At 40.2% G+C, this 20,876-nt stretch overlaps 1 protein-coding gene across 20 annotated transcripts in view; it reads right to left on the bottom strand.

The window, feature by feature from the left end:
• The window catches only part of OBSCN (obscurin, cytoskeletal calmodulin and titin-interacting RhoGEF), a 185,493-nt gene that overhangs the window by 94,439 nt on the left and 70,178 nt on the right, over positions 1 to 20,876 (bottom strand). For 12 of the 20 annotated variants that reach the window (XM_084282486.1, XM_084282500.1, XM_084282501.1 and 9 more), the window contains 15 exons: positions 18,651 to 18,917; positions 17,620 to 17,886; positions 16,753 to 17,016; positions 15,925 to 16,191; positions 15,291 to 15,554; positions 14,040 to 14,306; positions 12,749 to 13,015; positions 11,181 to 11,444; positions 10,171 to 10,437; positions 9,029 to 9,292; positions 4,755 to 5,018; positions 4,176 to 4,439; positions 3,620 to 3,883; positions 2,818 to 3,081; positions 1,131 to 1,394 (listed from right to left, as the gene is read on the bottom strand). In XM_084282486.1, the coding sequence (XP_084138612.1) occupies positions 1,131 to 1,394; positions 2,818 to 3,081; positions 3,620 to 3,883; positions 4,176 to 4,439; positions 4,755 to 5,018; positions 9,029 to 9,292; positions 10,171 to 10,437; positions 11,181 to 11,444; positions 12,749 to 13,015; positions 14,040 to 14,306; positions 15,291 to 15,554; positions 15,925 to 16,191; positions 16,753 to 17,016; positions 17,620 to 17,886; positions 18,651 to 18,917 (3,978 nt within the window). The remainder of the gene's footprint in view (positions 1 to 1,130; positions 1,395 to 2,817; positions 3,082 to 3,619; positions 3,884 to 4,175; positions 4,440 to 4,754; positions 5,019 to 9,028; positions 9,293 to 10,170; positions 10,438 to 11,180; positions 11,445 to 12,748; positions 13,016 to 14,039; positions 14,307 to 15,290; positions 15,555 to 15,924; positions 16,192 to 16,752; positions 17,017 to 17,619; positions 17,887 to 18,650; positions 18,918 to 20,876) is intronic. The other 8 variants (XM_084282505.1, XM_084282491.1, XM_084282494.1 and 5 more) reach the window with 4 other exon arrangements.

The raw sequence follows: 20,876 nt of genomic DNA, 5'->3' as shown, positions 1-20,876 counted from the left end.
TATGGAGGGGCAGAGCATCAGCAACAAAGAGAGGAAAGAGAAAGGAAAACATCCTACTGGGAATATATACCTTAATCATTTTGGTTTGTGCTGGCTTCCTACTAGCAGAATTGCACTGTCATCAAGAGATTTACACCTGCTTTCTACCAGTTTCCATATAAGAACCAAGATCATCATCTGTGAGCTCCTTAGTTCACACATGTGATAGTGTCTTTCACAAAATTCAAGCCTTTGTAATGTCTTTTCCTTCTTACAGAGCAGTTCCATGGAGCTCTAATTGTTGGCACAACTCCTTCCTCATCATTGTTCCTTCTTCCTTGAGGTGCCCTTGAAAAGATTCAGCCAGGGCTCACAGATGCTTCTTGACCCCAGAGAAAATCTCCAAATGCTGAATCCCAAGCCTGTACTCCTGCCTCAGAGCATACTTTCCCCATTTGCTTAATTCTAGTAACCACTGCAAGTTCTGTCCTTGAAATTAATTTTGTGAACTTCACATATGTGGTTCTATTAACTAGGAGAGATAACAGGATATTCCACCTCTTGGACACAAGGTTGGATATCTCAGATCTTAAATTTAATGGCTCACACCACAGTCGTGAAGCTAAATTAAAACATCCCACCTAGAAAACCAGATTCGTAGTGCTAACCTATCTCTGTGCATTAGGACAGCTGTTATGGGCACAAAACCCAATATAAACATACCTCAGCACAGAAGAGATAACTAACACAGCCTTATTCTGGATACTGCTTATTATACCCTACATTCAAATGCTAGGCATTGAGAATGCCAGAAAGGAAAGGGAAAGAAAAAGCAGAATTGTGTTTTAGGAAACAAGGGCAGGAAAGGAAAGATAAAAGAACAGTGGTTTTATATGCTAGGAAAGGAATACCAGAAGGGAAAGATAAAAGGACAGCAGGTTTGTGATCGAGGAAAGGAAAAGACAAAAGGATGACAGAGAAGAATATAGAGTAGTATTTTCTAATCAAAGGTCACCAAAGACAGGCAATGCTATTTCAAATAAATGGAAATTCAACTAATAGGGTTGAACAAACAGACATGGAAAATCGAACACCTGCTAGCAGAGGATAAACATTTCTAGTTAGGAAATAGGGGGTCAGGATAGTTTTACCCTGTACTGTTAAGACAGCTGTGGTCTGGTGCTCTCCGCACACACAGGTGTAGTCTCCTGCATCTTCCTCAGCTATTTCATGAATCACCAGCTCTGCCCGGGTCCCTTCCTGCCTCATTTTGTATTTCTTGCTCATTTTGAGAATCCTCTGGTCCTTCTGCCACTCCACTGGAGCAGCCTTGGTGAGCTCGCAGTGCAGGGTGACATCTCCACCTTCTTCTGCTTCCTTGTTCTTTAGCTCTTCCTTAAAGAGTGGTGGCAGAGCTGAAGGATGCAACACGGACAAATGGTCATCAGAAAACCAGAACTGAAAGACTAATTTTTTTTTCCATGCTTCGGATTATTTCCCTTTACACCTCCCTTTTTCAGCCTATTCTAAACTTTAGCTATAGCCTAGTTCAGAAATCCTGAAAGCATCCTTCTTCAGGCAGAGTAAGTTATCCTTACTATAGATAAGAGATCTTATCTAATCTTATCTATAACAGTCAATGACCTGACTGTTGTTTGTCATGGTGAAAAAACAATACTGAAAGTGTCAACAGCACTCACAAGTAACACTACTGGGTGCAGTATTTGGAGGCTAGTAGAAGAATGTTGTCATTTTCTGTTTTGTTTTTATTGAAAATTTATAGCCCCATCTCCACAAAAGCAGCCAGAGTTCAAAAGAAAACTGCTTTTAGTTTTAAATTGAAATTTGAAGGGTCATTACACATAAATGGAGAATTTCAAGTTCTTACTAATCCTCGTTTTGAAAATTGAAAACCAAATATTGAAAAAACTTCAGGAAAACAAATTCTTTTCATTTACCCACAAATGTGCCTCATGCACAACTACTGTTAGCTGTGCAGTATACAAAGAGCACTTCCAGAACATGTCAGAAACATCCATCATTCAGGAAAGCTCAGTGAAGAATCAGGAGTTTTTGGAAAAAGCTGTAGGGGACAGAACTGGATCTGTGATATATTAAGTTCCTCAAAGACAAGGGCTGTTACTCCATTAAAATAGATACTCATTAAGGACAAGAGAGCTGAATATAAGATAACACAAGGATGTATTTCTGTATTGGTCTGTTGGAAGCTAGTAGGATAAAGAAGGGGATAACTGCTGATAACCTGTCTGTGTTACTGTGTTTTTTTAGTACCTAACTGTCAAAGTAGTTCTTACTCTGCTGATCCCCACACAGAAGTGCAGACCCCTGCATCCTTCAAACCTAGGTCAGGGTACTGACTCTGAACTCTTATCTCTTTCTGCATGCCTTAAAGATTGAGGTACTCTTCCTTCCACTGCCCAGGAGCAGTGGTGGCCAGATCACACAGCAGCAAGATTTCTCCTTCTGTTTCCTCATCCTTCACTTCTCTGAGCAGTTCTGTAGAGCAGGGGGCCTGACAGACCCCTGTCTGCATGTTTTGGAAAAGACTGAAGGTGGCTGAAATGAACTGTGGGGGTGAGGGGCAAAAGAGCTGGAAAATGTAAATATGTAAGAAAAGGGATCCTGAACAGAAAGAAAAATCTCTTTCTCCTTTTAAAGGGAAGCAAATTTGACCCCAAAATTTGCCCTATTTTTTTCTCAGAAAGAAAAAACAAAACCAAACACAAGACAAGTTATTGATCCACGTCAGAAATAGTCAAATTTCAGAATGATGACTATCTATAATGCTATTTATTAATTTTAGTAATGACTTTTTACCATGAACTGTTAAGGTTGCTGTTGTCTTCTGGTCACCACAAACACAGGTGTAATCTCCAGCATCTTTTACATCTAGGTCACGAATGACCAACTCAGCAGTGGTGCCATGCTGACTCATTTGATATTTGTCACTTGCTTTTAGCACTTTGGACCCTATTTTCCACTGCACTGGAGCTTCTTTGCTTAATTCACAATGCAGAGAGACTGATGCTCCTTCCAAGACTTCTTCATTTTTGAGTTCTTCCTTGAAAACCACTGGCAAGGCTGGGAATGGAAAGTCAATAGACAATGTATTTAAACTAAAACCTCTGCATTTGTGATCAGCATAACGAATTATTAATTCAAGTTTAAATCTGTCCAAGTCAGATACTTTAGCTGTTGGGGTTACCGCTACAATGACCTGGAAAACTAAATCCACCAGTGACAGAGAGAAAAGAAGTGCTCAGCTGAAAGGCCAAAGTACAGTACATCAAAGGATGGATTCAAAATGCAACTTAAAGAACATACGACACAGTTACCCTCCATGAGAGCAGAACATCTCAGTCTAACAGGATCATTTTCTAGGCACTGTGACCTTAAATATGCAGCATAGCCATTAGTCGGCAAGATGAAATAGTCACTTCCTCAGCTTCCTTTTCAGGAATATCAGATAAAATTAAGAGGCCAGAACAAAAAGTTCTAATTTTCCGAATGCAAATTAATTCCTAGGAAAAAGCCTAAAGCTGAGAGGTGAACACCTCATACAGCAGCAGGATGCTTCAAAGAAACAAATAATGAATACTCATCTGCAAGATTAATTTACCATTCACTGTCAGAGAAGCAGTGGTGTGTTGGTCTCCACACACACAGGTATAATCTCCTGCATCCTGAAGATCTAGCTCACGAATTTCCAGCTCAGCAAGGACATCATCCTGCCGCATGATGTATTTTTCACTTGCTCTGAGTATTTTGTTTCCTTTCTTCCATGACACAGATGCAGCCTTGGTCAGCGCACAGCGCAGAGTGGCTGTTTGGCTCTCCATGGCCTGCAGGTTCTTCAGTTCGTCTTTGAAAAGTGCAGGCAGGGCTGAAGGTCACAAAATGGACACAGGACATTAAAATGACATGTCACACAGATGATGGGAGGGACGAGGAGGTACAGAAACAAAGAATATTTTAGTGTGGAAAGAGGTTCCTTTCCTAATAATCCTAGGACTTTAGATAAAGCAACAGATGGAAAAGTAGCCTGGATGCAACCAGATCTTAAATACAGCTTACAAATTCATAAAAATTCAGCCACAGGTGAACACACAACAAATAGTGATGAGCTGGTAAAGAAATACACAATGGTACAGATATACAGATACAGGGTTTTTTACCATTCACTATCAAGGCAGCTGTTGTCTCCTGTTCTCCACACACACAAGTGTATTCTCCAGCATCTTTCAGTTCTACATCATGGACAAGCAGCTTCATGACTGTGCCCTCCTGTCTCATTTTGTATTTGTCGCTGGCTTTGATCAAAGTGCTTCCCTTTCTCCACTCTGCCTGAGCAACTTTGGTCAGCTCGCAGCGCAGAGTGGCTGTTCGACCTTCTGTTACTTCCTCATCCTTCAGGCCTTCCTTGATGCGTGCAGGCAGTGCTGAGGATGCAATGACAGAAGGTTAAAATGGAGCCGCAAACGCAGCCTCCAGATGAGGAGCAGAGCTGTGAGAGGGAAAAGCTAGAACAACAGCAGGGAGATGTCTTAGGGCCTGGTCTCTTCTGTTTCATAAGGGATCAGGTCCTGAAGCCACCTTGTATGGGGTGTAGGCTTTCCCCTTAGATCATAAAATGCAAATTAATTACCAGGACAAGCAATGTCAGACAAGAACAATGCAGAAAAAACAATGGACATGGGAAAAAGTATGAATCAAAAGCTTGATAATGAGTACATCTAGATGAAAATGGTTATTACCGTGTACTGCTAAGGAAGCTGTGGACTGCTTATCCCCACACACACAGGTGTAATCACCAGCGTCACTCTCATCTAGGTTATGGATCACCAGTTCTGCAGTGGCATCCTTCTGCCTCATTTTGTATTTCTCACTAGGTTTGAGTACTCTGTGCCCCTTTTTCCATTCCACTGGGGCAGTCTTGGTCAGCTCACAGCGCAGAGTGACTACTTCACCCTCAGTGGCTTCCTCATCTCTTAACTCTTCTTTGAAGAGAGCAGGAAGGGCTGAGAAACAAAGGAGCAAACATTTTCATGACATGCAACTCTTGGCCACCAAAAAATAAAAATTAACCTGATGTTTACCGCTATCTGTCCATGCTTCATTACTGACATGAGAACCATTGCACAGAAGGAAGATACCAAATTGTATTACAGCCACAAACAGCAGGAATGGGAAGACTTCATGTATGGCCAAAACTATAATTTCCTTAGTATAATTCAGCCCGGGAGATCTATATAGGAGGTTATACCAACATTAGGAAAAAAAGCTAAAGGAAAAAATGGAAAGGTTTATGCACTAAGGATGCCTACAGACTTAGCTTGAAAGTTAGAATGAGGCTGAAGGGCAAAATCACAGACATATAGAAAGGTCTTGGGTAACAATAAAAAGGAAAAAGAAGTAGGATGCCTCCATTGTGAATATCTTCTGTAAGATCATCACACCAGGAGGTTCAGGAATATCATAACACCCACCTCTTTTGGAACAATCAATGGAATCATTTAAAGGATAAGATTGGATGGTGATGTGATAGTAAAATATACTGTGGAAGTAGTAGGATGGGACGATGCCTACTAAGTCTTTGGAAAGGGATGGGGACCACTTTTGGATAAAGAATGTATATATGAAAGAAAATAAGAGGAGGATCTCCAAGTCCTGACTCCAACCATAAAGAAATAAATATTTGGGAATACAGATGTAGAGGATAATGGGGCAGCCACCAATATGAAGCAGGAGAGCTCATGGATTTTAGAACAGGCAATGATGGAGCAAAGAAAGGGGAAATTATGTGTGAAATAAGGCAAGCTTCAGTAATTTAAGAATTGTTAATTATGACCAAGTAGAGGCAAATTTAAAGGACAGGGTTTAGGAGAGCAGAAAGCTTTTTGGAAAAACAATATTAAGGACATAATTACAAAGACTATGCAACTACAAGTACCATCAGGGACAGCCTGCCTAAATCATTAATTCTTCAATGTCCTGAAAGTCAGGAGAGCTGTAAAATATGGGTGGTTTAGATCACTGTAAAAGAAATACTACAGAATATAGAGGCAAAATCAGAAAGGTCAGGTTCCCTGCATGTCTCACGAGGGTCAAGGGTAGTTCCCCGTTCCTGAGCTCTGGCACGTCATGGACAGAGACCAATATGAAAGAAGGACTGAAAGGTAAGCTGAAAAATGATGCTGATATCAAATGTCTCCAAACACAGATGTACATTCTGTGTAGCTGTATCCAGCAACTGACTGGTATCCTCTGTTCGCCTTGTGGTACTTTCTTGTATCAGAATATTGTCATGCAAATCCTAGAAAATATGGCCAGCTTGTACTAGAAAGAAACAGAAATAATACAATGATATTCCATAAGTAGATTAGAAGGAAGAAAAACAACAAGATACAAGTTGGTCTACCTCTCTTTCAGGAATGTAAGTTGATAGTTGATGACACAGAGAAAACTGAAGTGTTTACCTCCTTTTTCTTTTTTAATATTAAAGGTTAATGATAGCTAAGAAAGTAATAGAAACTCTGACTGAGATAGGGAAAAAACGGATTAGAGAACATTTAAATAAACTTGATATTCTCAAAAGCACCTTGGTGTGATGAAGTGTCCTGAAATGCTTAAGGAACAAGCTGAACCAGTATCAGACATAAACAGTTGCACTGGAGAAATCAAAGAGAATGGGAGATGTTCCAGAAGTACAGAAAATTAGAAATTCAGAGGTGGAAAATGTCTCACAGACTGAAATACAGGCACTTAATTCTCACAATGTAAACCAAGAGTCTAAGCTCCCCGGACATATCCAGACAAAGTCAGTGGAGCCAGTGGATCTATCTGCTATCCATCTATCGGTAAACATCTGCTACAAGGTAAGCTGGATGTCTCCCTGACTTCCTCTGACTGTGTTGACTAGATCTCCATTGGCAACAACAATAATTTAGGAATACTCACCAGTCTTACTCAGTGAGCTGAATTTCACCCACAGTGCTTGTCTTGAAAAAAGACAGGACAGGGAGAGGCAGAGAGAGGATCCAAAGAATAATGGACATTTTAGGTTAACTTTAATTCTCTGAAAAAAATATTGTAGCAATACACTCGTATTTGCCAAGAGCTATTCTCTTCATGAAGGAGAGGACCAGTGTAATTTTTCTTTAGTTAAATTAGTAAGTTTCACTGATTGAAACAGTGTATGTTGTACACCTTGATTTTATTAAAGCTCTTATCCTGAAATAATTCTAAGGAGGAAGCACTATCAGTTGGAAAACCAGTCAAAAAAAATCAACTAGGATTTACAGTCACAATGAAAGAACAAGTTGAGCAGAGTACTTCAATACTCTGGAGTCTAGTAGCATTCAGCATTTTCATTAGTGACTCAGACAATAAAATGTAGAGCACTTTTACTAATTTGGCAGGTGATCTCAAGCTGGGAAGGGAGAGAAACTGAAAGGACTTTGTTAAACAGGATTAGGAATAAGATCTTCATGAAGCAGTGGTGAAAAAAATAGGCTGCAATTCAGCAAGAGCAGGTGCAAAATACGGAATTTAGGAGCAAATAATCAGCCACACCACTACAAGATATTGAACAATAGGCAGCAGATCTGCAGAGACAGGTTTGAGGTTACAAGAGATCACAGCACAAACACAAGTCAAGAAACGCAATTCTGATGTGAATAAAGGAATCATCGTAATAGGATGTATAAAATGGAGTCTCATATGCAAGACACATCAAGTCCTTCCATTCTACTCCAGTCTGGAAAGCCTCAGATGGAGCGCTTTAGTCCACTTTTGGCCACCACAGTTTTAGAAAGATGTGGATTAACTGAAGATGGTCCAGAAAGTAACAAAGATGAGCCAAAGTCTAGAAAACATGACCTGCGAAGAAAGAGTGAAAGGAATGAAGTTGCTTAGTCCAGAAAAGAGAATACAGGAGGAGACATGAGAAAAATTTTCAAATATGTAAAGTCACAGAAAGAAAATAATATTTCTCCCTGTCCACAGGACATGGGAAAAGAAGTAAGGATATATGACAGATCAAGAAAGATTTTTGTTGGCATTCAGAAGAACTTTCTATCAGTAATGACAGCTAGGCAGTGGAATGAGTGCCCAGGGGAACTGCAGATTCTTCACCATTAGAGTTTTCAAGTGCAGGCTAGATAGGGATGATGACATGAGGCTTAAGGATGGACTAGATGACCTGTAGATGTTCTTTCCAATTCTGTTTTCCACAGCTAAATTGGAAGTGTATGATTAAACCCATCGTTGCATTACAGTTAAATATCAAGATGAAAAAGTCTGGGCACCGAAGCAAAGAAATCAATTCATACTGATTTTTAAAGTGAGAAAAATGGCTGAAACTACTTGCTACTCTCCTACATTACTTGTGGAAATAAAGTTCTCCTCTTTCAAAGAAAGTTTACAGATGAATTTGACTGGGGACTGTGAAGCATTCACATTTCATAATGCTGAGTATTCTGCAATAACAGAATACAAATCTACATGACTGTCAGTCATAGCTATATAAAAAAGTTGCATTAAATCGAGTTTTGTTTGCACTATTCATAATAACCTGTGAAATCCTAACGTGACTTGAAATCTAAGATCACTCTTTTTTAAGAAGTACAAATCTGCCTGCTACTCCATCTCTCTTGGTCCAAGTCAAAAGTATGTAAACAAGAACAAAAAATGTAAGCATGTGGAATCCTTCAGCCTTCAGTGTGAAACAAATCAATACAGCCATGCACCAAAAAGAGCAGGGAGAAGAAAATGGGTAAAACGTTAGTAAAATTCATAGAACCATAATTCTCGTTAGAATTAGATACAAATCACAATAAATGACAATAAATAAATAAAAAATTAATAAATAAATAAATGCATTACAGACAGAATTAATGATGTCAAGATTAGAGAAAGAACTCAGTGTGTGTCAGTACTGAGGCTTCCAGAGGAAGACAGGAGAAACACCACACAAAAGTATAATTTCTAATTTCTGTGTTTGTGTGTTTTTGTTTTGTTTTTCTTTTACCGTGCACTGTTAATGCTGCAGTAGTCTTCTCATCTCCACAGACACAGGTATACTCCCCAGCGTCCTTGACTTCTAAAGCATGGATCAGTAGTTGTGCCGTGGTACCTTCCTGTCTCATAGTATATTTTTCACTTGATTTGAGCACTTTGTGTTTCTTTTTCCACTCCACAGAGGCAGCCCTAGATAGCTCACATTGTAGTGTGGCTGTTCCACCTTCTGTGGCTTCCTCGTTCTTCATCTCTTCCTTGAAGCGTGCAGGCAAGGCTGAGGAGTTCAAAATGAGAAGAATGTATGACCATAGTAGCTATCCAAGTGACTACTTATCTGTGGTCTGTGGACCACATATGACAAGTAAAACCTTCCCTAATCAAACTAGAACTGATAATCCCTTTGAGAAACATATGATGGTGACTCTGGGAAGTTGGAGAACACCTTGTTCATAAGGCAGAGCTTTTTACTATGACATGGTCTATGGCATGAAATGGAGAAACGTACCAGTCAATTTCTTCAGACTCTGCAAGACTGAGTCCTGCCTTACTTTGGGTACAGCTAGCACAATGGAACACAAAGCCTAACTGCAGTGTCTAAGATCTATTGCAGTGCAAATCATTACTGAAAAAGTTCATAAATGAAACCATATCTGAGGCATCAATCTCAGTTTTCCATGAGATTTATCCTCAGATAATGATCTAGAACTTGACATGATCAGAATTAGAATTAGAATTAGATCAAGTTCTGATCTAATGATCAGAACTTGACAGTGAAATTATTCTCAAAAAATGTTTAACACCACATTGAAAACTATCAAAAATAACTCATCACCAAATTCTAATACTGTCAGCTTTGGGATTGTAATGTTTTATCAACCAACATCAGAATAACATGACTTTTCTTTTTTAGCAACTACTGCTGCACATGAGCATCAAAAAGTGACGTGGAACCTAGATGAATAACTGAATTTTTTGCAAGAAATGCCTGACCTTTGCCTGGTGTTGACCACTGTATTCAGGACTTTATGCCTGTGTCCAACCATACGTAGCTAAATTCATGAGTACGTCTGCAATTTCTAGGCTGATCCTATCACGTTTTTAAGAAACAGCTGGTCGAAATAATCTACTTCATTAGTTATATGAGTTTTTTACCATTCACTTTTACGGCAGCTGTAGTTTTCTGATCTCCGTAACAGCATGTGTAATCTCCAGCATCTGTCAGATCTAAGTCACGGATCATCAGCTCAGCAATTGTGCCCTCACATCTTATGGAGAACTTGTCATCTGGCTCTAGGACTCTGTCTCCTTTCCTCCATTCCACAGAGGCTGCAGGCTTGTTCAGTTCACAGCACAAAGTGACTGTACCATTTTCTGTGGCTTCCACATTCTTCAATTCTTTTTTAAAATGCGGAGGAAGGGCTGAAGATCACAGGTGAAGAGAGAGCACTTTAAAAGTGAGGAAATACTGCATCTTGTCTGCTCCACTGGATTAAAACCCTTTAATCTCTAAAAGTTTTGATTTAAATATACAGCACCCAAGAGACAAACAACAACAATTTTAGGGGCATCCGTGCCTTATTCTTTGTGACATACTCCTTTCAGCATGTATAAACTGAACTGGAAATCAGGATTGCAGAACTATGACTTCAGTACTGGGACGTATGTTTTAAAGGCATTTTAAGATATAAACAACAGAAAGCTGGCCCCAAGCTTTACATGAAATTGCACAGCTCTGTCTTAAGATCAGATGAACAATCAAAAGGAATGCTATGTTAATTAGAATTCCAGGCTGCAATGCATCTTCCTCACCTATCTCTCTCAACTGTTATCATAACAGAGCACCTTCCAATTCTATTCAAGAAAAAGAAGAGAAATCTCTGTGATAAGCCTAGAAATCAATTAATGGAAATACTGAAAGTGCTATTCATGACCAAGGTCATCATTATCTGCTTCCAAACTCAATTAACATGATAGAACAGAGACAGAAAAGACTGTGTGATGCTATTTATCATTCCCAAGTGACAGACTTTCAGTAAAAGATATTTGCAGTGGTTGACACAGCTGTCATAAAAATTTAAATAGATGGAATCAAGACTTGTTTGTGATCCTACATGAGTGCACAGATGACAAAAAAAAATTCCTATTAAATTTATGTATTTTACCATGCACTGTCAGGGATGCAGTAGTTGTCTTCTCTCCGCACACACACGTGTAATCTCCCGCATCTTGTTCCTCCAGGTTATGGATTGTCAGCTCAGCAATGGTATCCTTCAGCCTCATTTTGTGCTTGTCACTAGGCTTGAGAACCTCTTGCCCTTTCTTCCACTCCACCGGAGTGGGTTTAGTTAACTCACACTGCAGAACAGCTGTCCCACTTTCTGTGGCTTCCATATTGGCGAGCTCTTTTTTGAACAGTGTAGGCAAAGCTAAGGAATGTAATATAAACAGAGTTCGTCAAAATCATTGACTGGACCTTGAGGAACCTAGGACTAAGTCCTGAGGCCTGTCCTTCACTATCACAGGAAAACAAAACATGCAGTCTCTGTAAGCAGTCATCTTGCACTAACTAACTGACATTAATTTATGGAGTACACTTGCCATTTCCCTGCTGATTCCAGTAGTCTTCTCTACCCATTTCAGTCTGAATTCATTTATCTTGAACATTAATGACTTGAATTCTTATTGAAAGACATAGCCCTTGGTAACAGCACTGCTAGCTGGAGATCTGCACATGAAACACCTTTCCTAACACCTTAAATGATGTTTCTTGTTCAGAAAAAGGAAAAAAAAAAAAAAGTAATATAAATTTAGGTGCACCTTTAAGCCATAATTTTCAAGGCCACAAAGGCTCTAGTGTGAGGAATACAGGTGTTTTTTCAGCACTCTGCAAGTTGCCTTGTGGTGTGTCACCATAGCAAAAAGGGAAGTGACTTGCACAAGGAAGAAAGTGTCAGCTCAGAGGAAGGCAAGAGCAGAACTACCTTTGACTGAGAGAAAGAAGAGGTAAAAGTGTGTAAAAGCGTGCTAAGAAATCTGAGAGAAGAGAGTTTGTCTCCAGCACTTCATCCTTAAGATATACCTTAAATAAAAACATTCCTTTCAGTTACTCAAACTCTATGTCAACTGCTGCTACCGGAGGTGTAACCAAAGGTTTTCACTATTCACCATGGCAGATACAGGAACATATTTTGCCTAACTTCTCTCTAAATTGGAACCTTCAGAGTAATGGCTTGTTGGTGGTGGTTTTTGTTCATTTGTTTGTTTTTTTGAAAGTGCCATTTAATCAGCACAATGTATCATGGTCCTGCAAAAGACAGCCATTCTCTCCCAAACAGAGAACAAAAATCTCTTGCTAACAAGCTCAGCACCCTTAATGAACATTCCTCCAATCCACTGACATCAGTGAGACACAAGGTACAATCCTTCTGAGAACAAGCGATTTGCTAGATGCCTAGACGCTTTTGGCCTTACAAACATCTGCCTTTTCACTCTAACAACATGCAGAAGGGTCTAAGATAAGAAACTCTCACAACTCTACGCTGCCATAAGGCCATCAGTGTCTAACTGACAGACAGTGGGAGACAGAATGAAATACGGTCAGGCAGCAAACCAAGAAAAGGCTGCAGAATCAAAACATCAACATGGGTGAGAAGAGTTCTGTCAGAGAAAAGGAGGATCTCTGAAATGCTGCTATCATAGAGGAGAAGGTTTTGTTTGTTTGTTTTTTTACCATGGACTGTCAGGACAGCTGAGGTCTTCTGATCTCCACACACACATGTATATTCTCCGGTATCTTCTACCTCCAGATCTCGGATCAACAGCTCTGCAGATGTCTCTTCTTGTCTCATCCTATACTTATCACTTGGTTTGAGTGTCTTGTCCCCCTTTTTCCACTCCACTGGGACCCCGACCTTGCTCAGCTCGCAGTGCAGTGTGGCTGTTGCACCATCTGTGGCTTCTCTGTTTTTCAAACCTTCTTTGAAAAACGCAGGTAAAGCTGAGAGACAGCAATATGAGCAGTGAGATGTAATGCTCCAAAGAGTTAAAATTAAACTCTGATGTTTAATTTCCCTTTTCCTTCTTATCTTGAATTGGTTTATCAACACAAGAACATAAATTGTCAATAGTGTCTGTGAAACAGTATGAGGAATGAAATTACTGCAAAAGGATTTTACTGCTTGCAGTAATCCATAGAGATATTTTACATGCACTCAGTCACAAACCAACAGAAGTAGAAAACCCATTTTTTTTTTCTGTGAAATTTCAAAGAAAAAAACTAATTTGAAATTTCTGAAAAAAATTGGTTTTCTCACATGAAGTTTTAAAGTGTAGTGAAAGGAGGATATTTACTACGTTTTCACAAACTTAAGTAAATGAGAAGACATTCTACATTAAAAAAATGAAACACTGAAGTTTCATTCTAAATGTCAGTTTGAAATGAAATTGTTCATTTCAATACATGATGGGAAAACAAGCATTTTCACTTCAACTGAAATATTCTTTCAAATATGTCAGTTGCGGTAAAAATCAAAGTTTACAATGAGCCTGATCATCACTTAGAATGTTTGGTCTTGCTTTACACTGCAGAGTAACTGCATACAATGACAACTGGCCTGTGTATATAAAAGCAACTTGTTGTCCCAGGAATAAAGTATGGGAATAAGATTCTAGGGAATTACCTCACCTTTCTGAATGTGATGAAACCATAACACCACTAAGTCATAAACCATTTTAATGGGCTTGATCGTAACAGAAAGTCTGATAAAGGAAAAACAAAATGATCAACTTTCACTAAAATGGTAGCAGCCATCCCGGTTGCCTATCTTCTTTGAACTTGTATTTTGACACCCCTCTTGTGCCATGCACACCAGCCACGCTGACGTCAATAGGAACAGTTCATTGACATCAGTGAGCTGTGGGTATGGGCCTGGCAGAAGGAAGGAGGATAACCTAGTGTCTGCCCAAACGGACAGAGAAAACAAGAGTTAATTTTAGGATGTGTCTTGTTTTGTTAATTTTACCATGTACTGTTAAAACTGCCATAGTCTGCTGGTCTCCACACACACAGGAATAATTTCCAGCATCCGTCGTGTCTAGATTTTGGATTATAAGCTCAGCAACGACACCTTCTCGTTTCATTTTATACTTGTCACTTGATCTGAGGGTCTTCAATCCCTTTTTCCACTCCACATTAGCAGCAGCCTTGTTCAGCTCACAGCGCAGAGAGACACTTTTACCTTCTGTAGCTTCTGTATTTTTCAGTTCTTTGGTGAAAAGAGTGGGTAGGACTGCAGAGTAAATGGAATACAGACACAGCATCAAAGCTGAGAAAGCCTGGCCCATGACCAGTAGGTCATGGCCTCTTGTCCCTTGTCTCCCTGAACCTGCATGTCACTAAAGTCACAAAACCTTCTTCACACTCCAGGATTGTGTTCAATCTCTAACAATTCACAAGAGATTTCAATTAGCCTCTTTTTTTTTTTGGTCCTCTCACTTTAAAATTTGTTTTGAAAGCCGTGTTGTTTCTCTACAAACTTGACAAGTCATTTACCCTTTATTTTATGCATCACAAAATTAAAGGGATAAAATTAAAATAAAGGGCCATACATCAGTATGAGGCCCAGAGCATTTTGTTTCCCTGGAGGAAAGCACCAGTTCTACAGAAGTGCTTAGATCATGGCACTGTCTGTATTTTTGTAAATGTAGCTCCTCAAGTAAAACAATTGTAAACATGCTGTTGGCTTTCTGTAGATATACAGGATATCTTCTGGGAAAATTAAAACAAAATTGGTATAAACAAATAAATAAATCTAGATGTAAAAGGCCAGGGAACAGCAGGAGCATAATAAAGAGTATTTTTTTCAGTAAGAGTCCTTATGTAGCATCACATGTTTTTGAAAATTTTTATCACTTAGGAGCAACAGGTGTAGCAGTCTAAGTAAAGAAAGTAAAAATTAATCTCACTTTTAGGACAATCCCTATGGGAAAATTTTTAAACAGCAGGTACACTGGACTCAGAGATTGTGTTGAGCTGGGACTTGTACTACACTTGTCATTCAAACATAGTACAGAGGAAGAAAAATAGCACATCAAGAGGGGATCAGGTGGAGGATGTGCAGAGAGAAAGAGACAGAGGAGAAAAAGAAGGAAAAAATCAGCAAGGCACAGAAATGGAAAGCATATAGAGATCAGATGTAACAGGAGAAAAAGAGGAAGAGTTCAGAATTATGTAGATTTACTTGGGAGGATGTGTGTAGGGAATTTCTTTTTACCATTTATTGTCAAAGCAGCCGTAGTCTGTTGATCTCCACACACACAGCTGTAATCACCAGCATCTGTCAAATCCAAATCCTGGATGATCAGCTCCGCAAAGGGGCCTTCCTGCTCTATTTTGTATTTTTCACTTGGTTTGAGGACTTTATTCCCCTTTCTCCACTCAACAGGAGCCGATTTGCTCAGTTTACAGTGCAAAGCAACTGCCTCACCCTCTGTAGCTTCCTTGTTCACCATTTCTTCTTGGAAGAGGATAGGCAAGGCTGAAGGATGCAATACCAACAGAGATGGAATCAGAAATATATCAAATTGATCTAGGCTTTTCTGTGAATTAATGGACTACAGCATATTCATTTAATCAAATGTACTACTGCTAGGTGGATACAGTTTTAAGGGGGAGGAAGATCTCCTGGAGCAGAGAGAAAAAAAATAGAGAAAACAATATAGGACATTGCTGAGCTGTCTCAAAGCTCAAAAAGCACAAGGGAATATTATTTACTAGGGTGACTCTGGCTCCACAGAGCTACCATAAAACTTCTTCGAAATCATACCGACCAAGCTTCAGACAACCAGCAAACACTGTCAGACACACTAAATTTGGGGCTTAATGAGAAACATGGATGGAATGTTTACCATTCACTCTCAAAGTAGCTGTAGTCTTCTGGTCTTCACACACGCAGGTGTAACTCCCAGCATCGGTCAAGTCTAGGTCTTGGATTACCAGCTCAGCAAAGCGGCCTTCCTGTCTCATTCTGTATTTGCCATTTGGCATCAGCACCTTTCCGTCCTTCCTCCACTCGACTGAGCTGCCTGCCTTGCTCAGCTCGCACTGCAGCGTGGCTGTTCCACTCTCCGTGGCTTCCTCATTCTTCAGCTCTTTTTTGAAGCGGACTGGCAGGGCTGAGAGACGCAGAATGAACAAGGGATCGCAACCCAGGGCCCTGCCCAGCACCTCTGGTCAGAGGCTGAATTGTGATTGATCAAATACTTATCCTAACACCCTCATCCATAATCATACCCTGCCTTTTTTTGTGGCTGGTAAAACCCACTCTCTAGTAACTCTTTCTGTGGAAATCAATCTCAGATTTGATCTGGATCCCACATACAAAGGACAAACTCATCCTCATCATTAGAAGTAATGAACTCTCCTCAACAGAAAACCCCAAGGAATCTTTTTCCATACTAATTCAGGAAAGCATACATGCACGTCAGCACCCTTCACTTGAGAAGGGTCTCTGAGAAGACATTACAACAAACACACATGCAATATGGGGCATAATGAAAACAGATCGTGGACAGGAATCGGGGAAAGAAGTGACACAGCAACATGAAAAAATGGAAAGATGACAAAAGTAGATGCAGGACATAAAGGTAGGTGCTGAAAGAGAATGTACAGAAAGGAGGAGGGAAAGGATGGACAGAAACATTCCAGAGTTTCTTGGGTTATTTCTGACTTTTTACCATTCACTGATAAAGCTGCTGTGGTTTTTTGGCTTCCCACTACACATGTATAGTCTCCAGCATCCTTTGTGTCCACATCATGGATCAGCAGCTCAGCCACTGTGCCCTCTTGTCTCATCCTGTACTTGTTACTCGGCCTGAGAACAGTGTGCCCCTTCCTCCACTCCACGGGGGCCTCTCTGCTCAGCTGGCAGCGCAGGGTGGCTGTCCCACCTTCCAGAGCTTCCAGGCTCTTAAGCTCTTGTTCGATGAGTGCAGAGACGGCTGAGGAATGAAGCATTCTCATTTTACTTCAGGAGCATCACTACCAAGTGGTTACCCCATATGGGACTTAAAAGGCTGAAAAAAAATTTGCTTGGCACAGCTAACAAACCTTGACCTACCTGCACTTCCAGGACTCTACTTGCATTTACAATAGCATGCAATGAGTTTTTGGGGGAAAAAACAATTATTTTGCAATAATTAAAATATAAAAATAATTACTCTGCTGCTGCCCAAATGCTGTTGGTCACAGATACATGAAAAACTTGCTCAAGAAGTACAGAACAGAACTGCATATTATTTTAATAAAGCATGTGGCTGAGGCCCTTCTTACCTTAGAGCTCAGGCAAGTGCCTCTGTCTCAAGAAGAAAGCAGAACGGTTATTTCAGAGGCAAGAAAAGGTACCTTGTTATTAGGTCAGGGACATTTGATTGTTATGTTTTAGTATGAAGTTATTGTCCTAGAAAACAGATAACATAATGGACACAGCCAGAGCTGCCATTCGTTTGTATGGATCCCTTTTTTTTCATGAACACTCACTGTAAATGTGCAGGACCATGGCAAGAACAATAACAAATGGTCACAAGCAGGTGTCTTATTCCTACCATGGATTTTGACTTGGGCTGTGGTCTGCTGGTCTCCAGTGTCACAGGTGTATCTTCCCGCATCTTCTGGCTCTGCATTATGAATCACCAGCTCTGCCACTGTTCCCTTCTGCTTCATTTCATATTTGGCACTTGCCTGGAGTGTGGCTTCTCCCTTCTTCCACACCACAGTGGCATCAGCTTTTGTGAGTTCACAGCGCAAAGAGACAGATTTCCCCTCTTCCATTTCCTTGTTCTCCAGGGGTTGTTTAAAAAGGACAGGCACAGCTAGAATACAGAACCAGGGATCAAGACAAGCCCCCTTGTCTTGCTGTACAAGTGCCCCGTGATAGCTGTCACCCCTAAAAACAGTCCTTTTTCAAAAGGGCAGAGCAGTCCTAAACTGCTAGTCCAATTAATTTCTTGTTGCTGCAGGGCTCTGATACAGTACCTATGCCCTAATTCATCCATCATATAGTGCTTTTGGAGGCTCTCACTCTTTTTTACTAAAGCTGTCTGTTTAATGGCATAGGGGAGGACTGACGGCATCTGCGGGCCTTTAAAAAGGATGTTTGGGGGACTTTGGGAATCTAAGCATTAATCAGTTGGCCACCTGCAATTTGCTAGGGACCAGACCTAACTGCTGTGCATTCCTGTCTGCTCTTACATGTTACATTTTCACATTCTTCCCATGCTCTTATGCTGCTGGTCACAAACTCTAACTCCGGTCTTAATCACAACCATGTAAAATAGCTAACAGGTCAGGAACTCTGGCACATAGGGTACAGGAAACACACCCCCTGCACTTATTTCGGGCTCAGTGGGAAGTTACAGATTTAAACTCCCAGATGTATAACATAAAATTACATAAAATATATGTATGTATAGGTACATACAAGTATGCAATATTGCCATTAAATTTTAAGCATTAATTTGTAGATGATACTACTACAAAAAGAAGTGCTGTGGTTTTGTTTGTTTTGTAGAAAAAGCCTGTAATGCTATAAAACAATGCATTAAGAAAGTGCTGCAATGCATCCAACCTTGCCTACCATTTACTTTCACCTGAGCAGTGGTCTTCAGTTCCCCAGCGGTACAGGTATAGTCCCCAGCGTCTATTGATTTGACATCTCGAATAATGAGCTCTGCCACAGTGCCATGCTGCTTAAATTCATACTTCTCACTGGCATAAAGAACAGTGTCTCCTTTCATCCATTTCACTGGGGTATCAGGTTTGCTGAGCTCACAGGTCAGTTTGACTTGCTTTCCTTCTTTAGCTTCTTCATTTCGAAGCTCTTTCTTGAAGAGAACTGGTACTTCTGGAAAAGAACATCGTGCATTAAGGAAATGCACGAGCTTGAAAATCACTTTTTCTTTTTTGTTTTATATACATATATATTCTTTTTATTCAGGTAGAAAACCACAGGAATGAAAATACACTAGCAAACAAAGCGAACAGATTCTTACAAATCACATCTGGCTGCCAGAACTTTATAGGGGAGTCTCAAAAATATTCAGGACTGTATGCTTTTTATCTTTGAACCACTATTTGTACTATTTAAAGACTTTGCTGTTATTGTTGTTATTAACAAAAGCAGCAGATGCTGCTACTACTACTAATGACTCAAAGAGTGTACAGCTGGTTTCAGTACTTTGGGCATTAGCGTGCAATTTCAGTCTTAAAAGGTCTTTAGCAATGGCCTGCTGCTCAGTTATTTGATTTTTTTTCTGTCCTGTCCCCTCAGTAGTAAAGAGGGCACCAAAATTATGTAAAGTAGCACAGGGGCACTGTAAAGGCCTAGCTGTGAGTGGAAATGTCCTACTTCAGCTTCCCTGTGCTATTTTGGGATGACAGCAAGATACGTGGCACAGAATACACAAACAGAAGCCAGTTCCACCAGTGCAACTTAGCCAAAATCTTGGTGGGTCAGTCAGGGATGGCAGACACAGAGCTACATTGCGGACTGGTAGTCAAAGCTCAATCACTGGCACAAAAAAAAAAAAAAAAAAAAGTAAAATATAACCGAGGTCACCTCATACATATGCACAGAAAACACAAATAAATGACAAGGCACCTTTTATCATGACTAGCATTGTTGATTTCTTATTATAAGAAACCAAGACAGATTTTCATCAGACATGAATGCGGACTTAAAAACAGCACAGAAGAAACACAGGACATGCTGGACACAAAAGGGTCCCTGGGGAGATTCCTATGCAGGCTCTATCACAGCCTGGGACTCGGGACTTTAAGGTGAACTACTGTAGAGACAGCACTTCTTGAGGAAAAGGAGGGAGGAAAAAAGGTCTAATAATGTGTTTTTATGAATATGGAGGCTGGCTACCAATTCATGATGTATTTGTCCTGTGGCTGTTGAAAACTTACAGCCTATTCTTCTCTTCTCTTTTCATCTTTAATTTGTGGATACTTACAGTATCACATGAATATTGAATTTTTCTGCTATTTTTGTATTCTGCTATTCTGATGTGACTTATTAGGTAAAGGAATGTTACAACACTACAATTTGTTGTAGGCATCCTTACAACTTGATTCCTCTGCATCTACTAGTGATCTGAATACATGTTTTTAAATGCTGCATCCATCCACACCCTTCTGGGTGAAAGGACAAATGGGGCAGTTGTGTAACACTCGTTATGAATGCTTGTTTATTTTTTATCTAACAAAAAAATTCCTCTTCATCATGGGTAAGATCCAGGTCCTACTGGAGTCAACGCAGGTCCTTCTTTTTGTGTAATGGGTTATGAGAAAGCTAAGGAAAGTTGTAAAAAATCTGGACCCATAACTATCTGCCATCACCTTCCTAACATCACTCAGCTGTTCTCTTTCATTGCATGGCAGACCTCAGCCTTAAACTGGTCTGTTTTTTTGTGCTCTGGGTGAGCAGCTTGCCTTCCCTCATTGTGCTCTGAGCTTCAGGTCAACTATTCCAATGATACAAAACCTTTTTGTTCACATTGACTTCTCTGATCTGGATACAACTTCTGAACAGCCTTTCCAGAGTGTGTTGGGAATAACTGCATGCAGGATATCCACTGGTGAGGCTAAGCACTAATAGCTTGCTGAAACTTGCTTGTGTGAATGAGCAGATGCTCTCAGGAACTCAGGTCCTCCTCAGGCTGGGGAAGTGACTCACAAGAGGCTGGAGGAATTATGATGAGAGGGCTTGTAACATGAATAGCAGGTGAGCCTAAGTTCTCACCCAGCTCATACCCACTGCTCTGCCTAATATACTTGGTGCTTTCCTAAAATGCTCAGG

This window comes from Netta rufina (assembly GCF_964035555.1).
Source record: "Netta rufina genome assembly, chromosome: 2".
NCBI classification, from domain to species: Eukaryota; Metazoa; Chordata; class Aves; order Anseriformes; family Anatidae; genus Netta; species Netta rufina.
The sequence above is the reverse complement of the archived record's forward strand: the minus strand, read 5'-3'. Positions and strand labels throughout refer to the sequence as shown.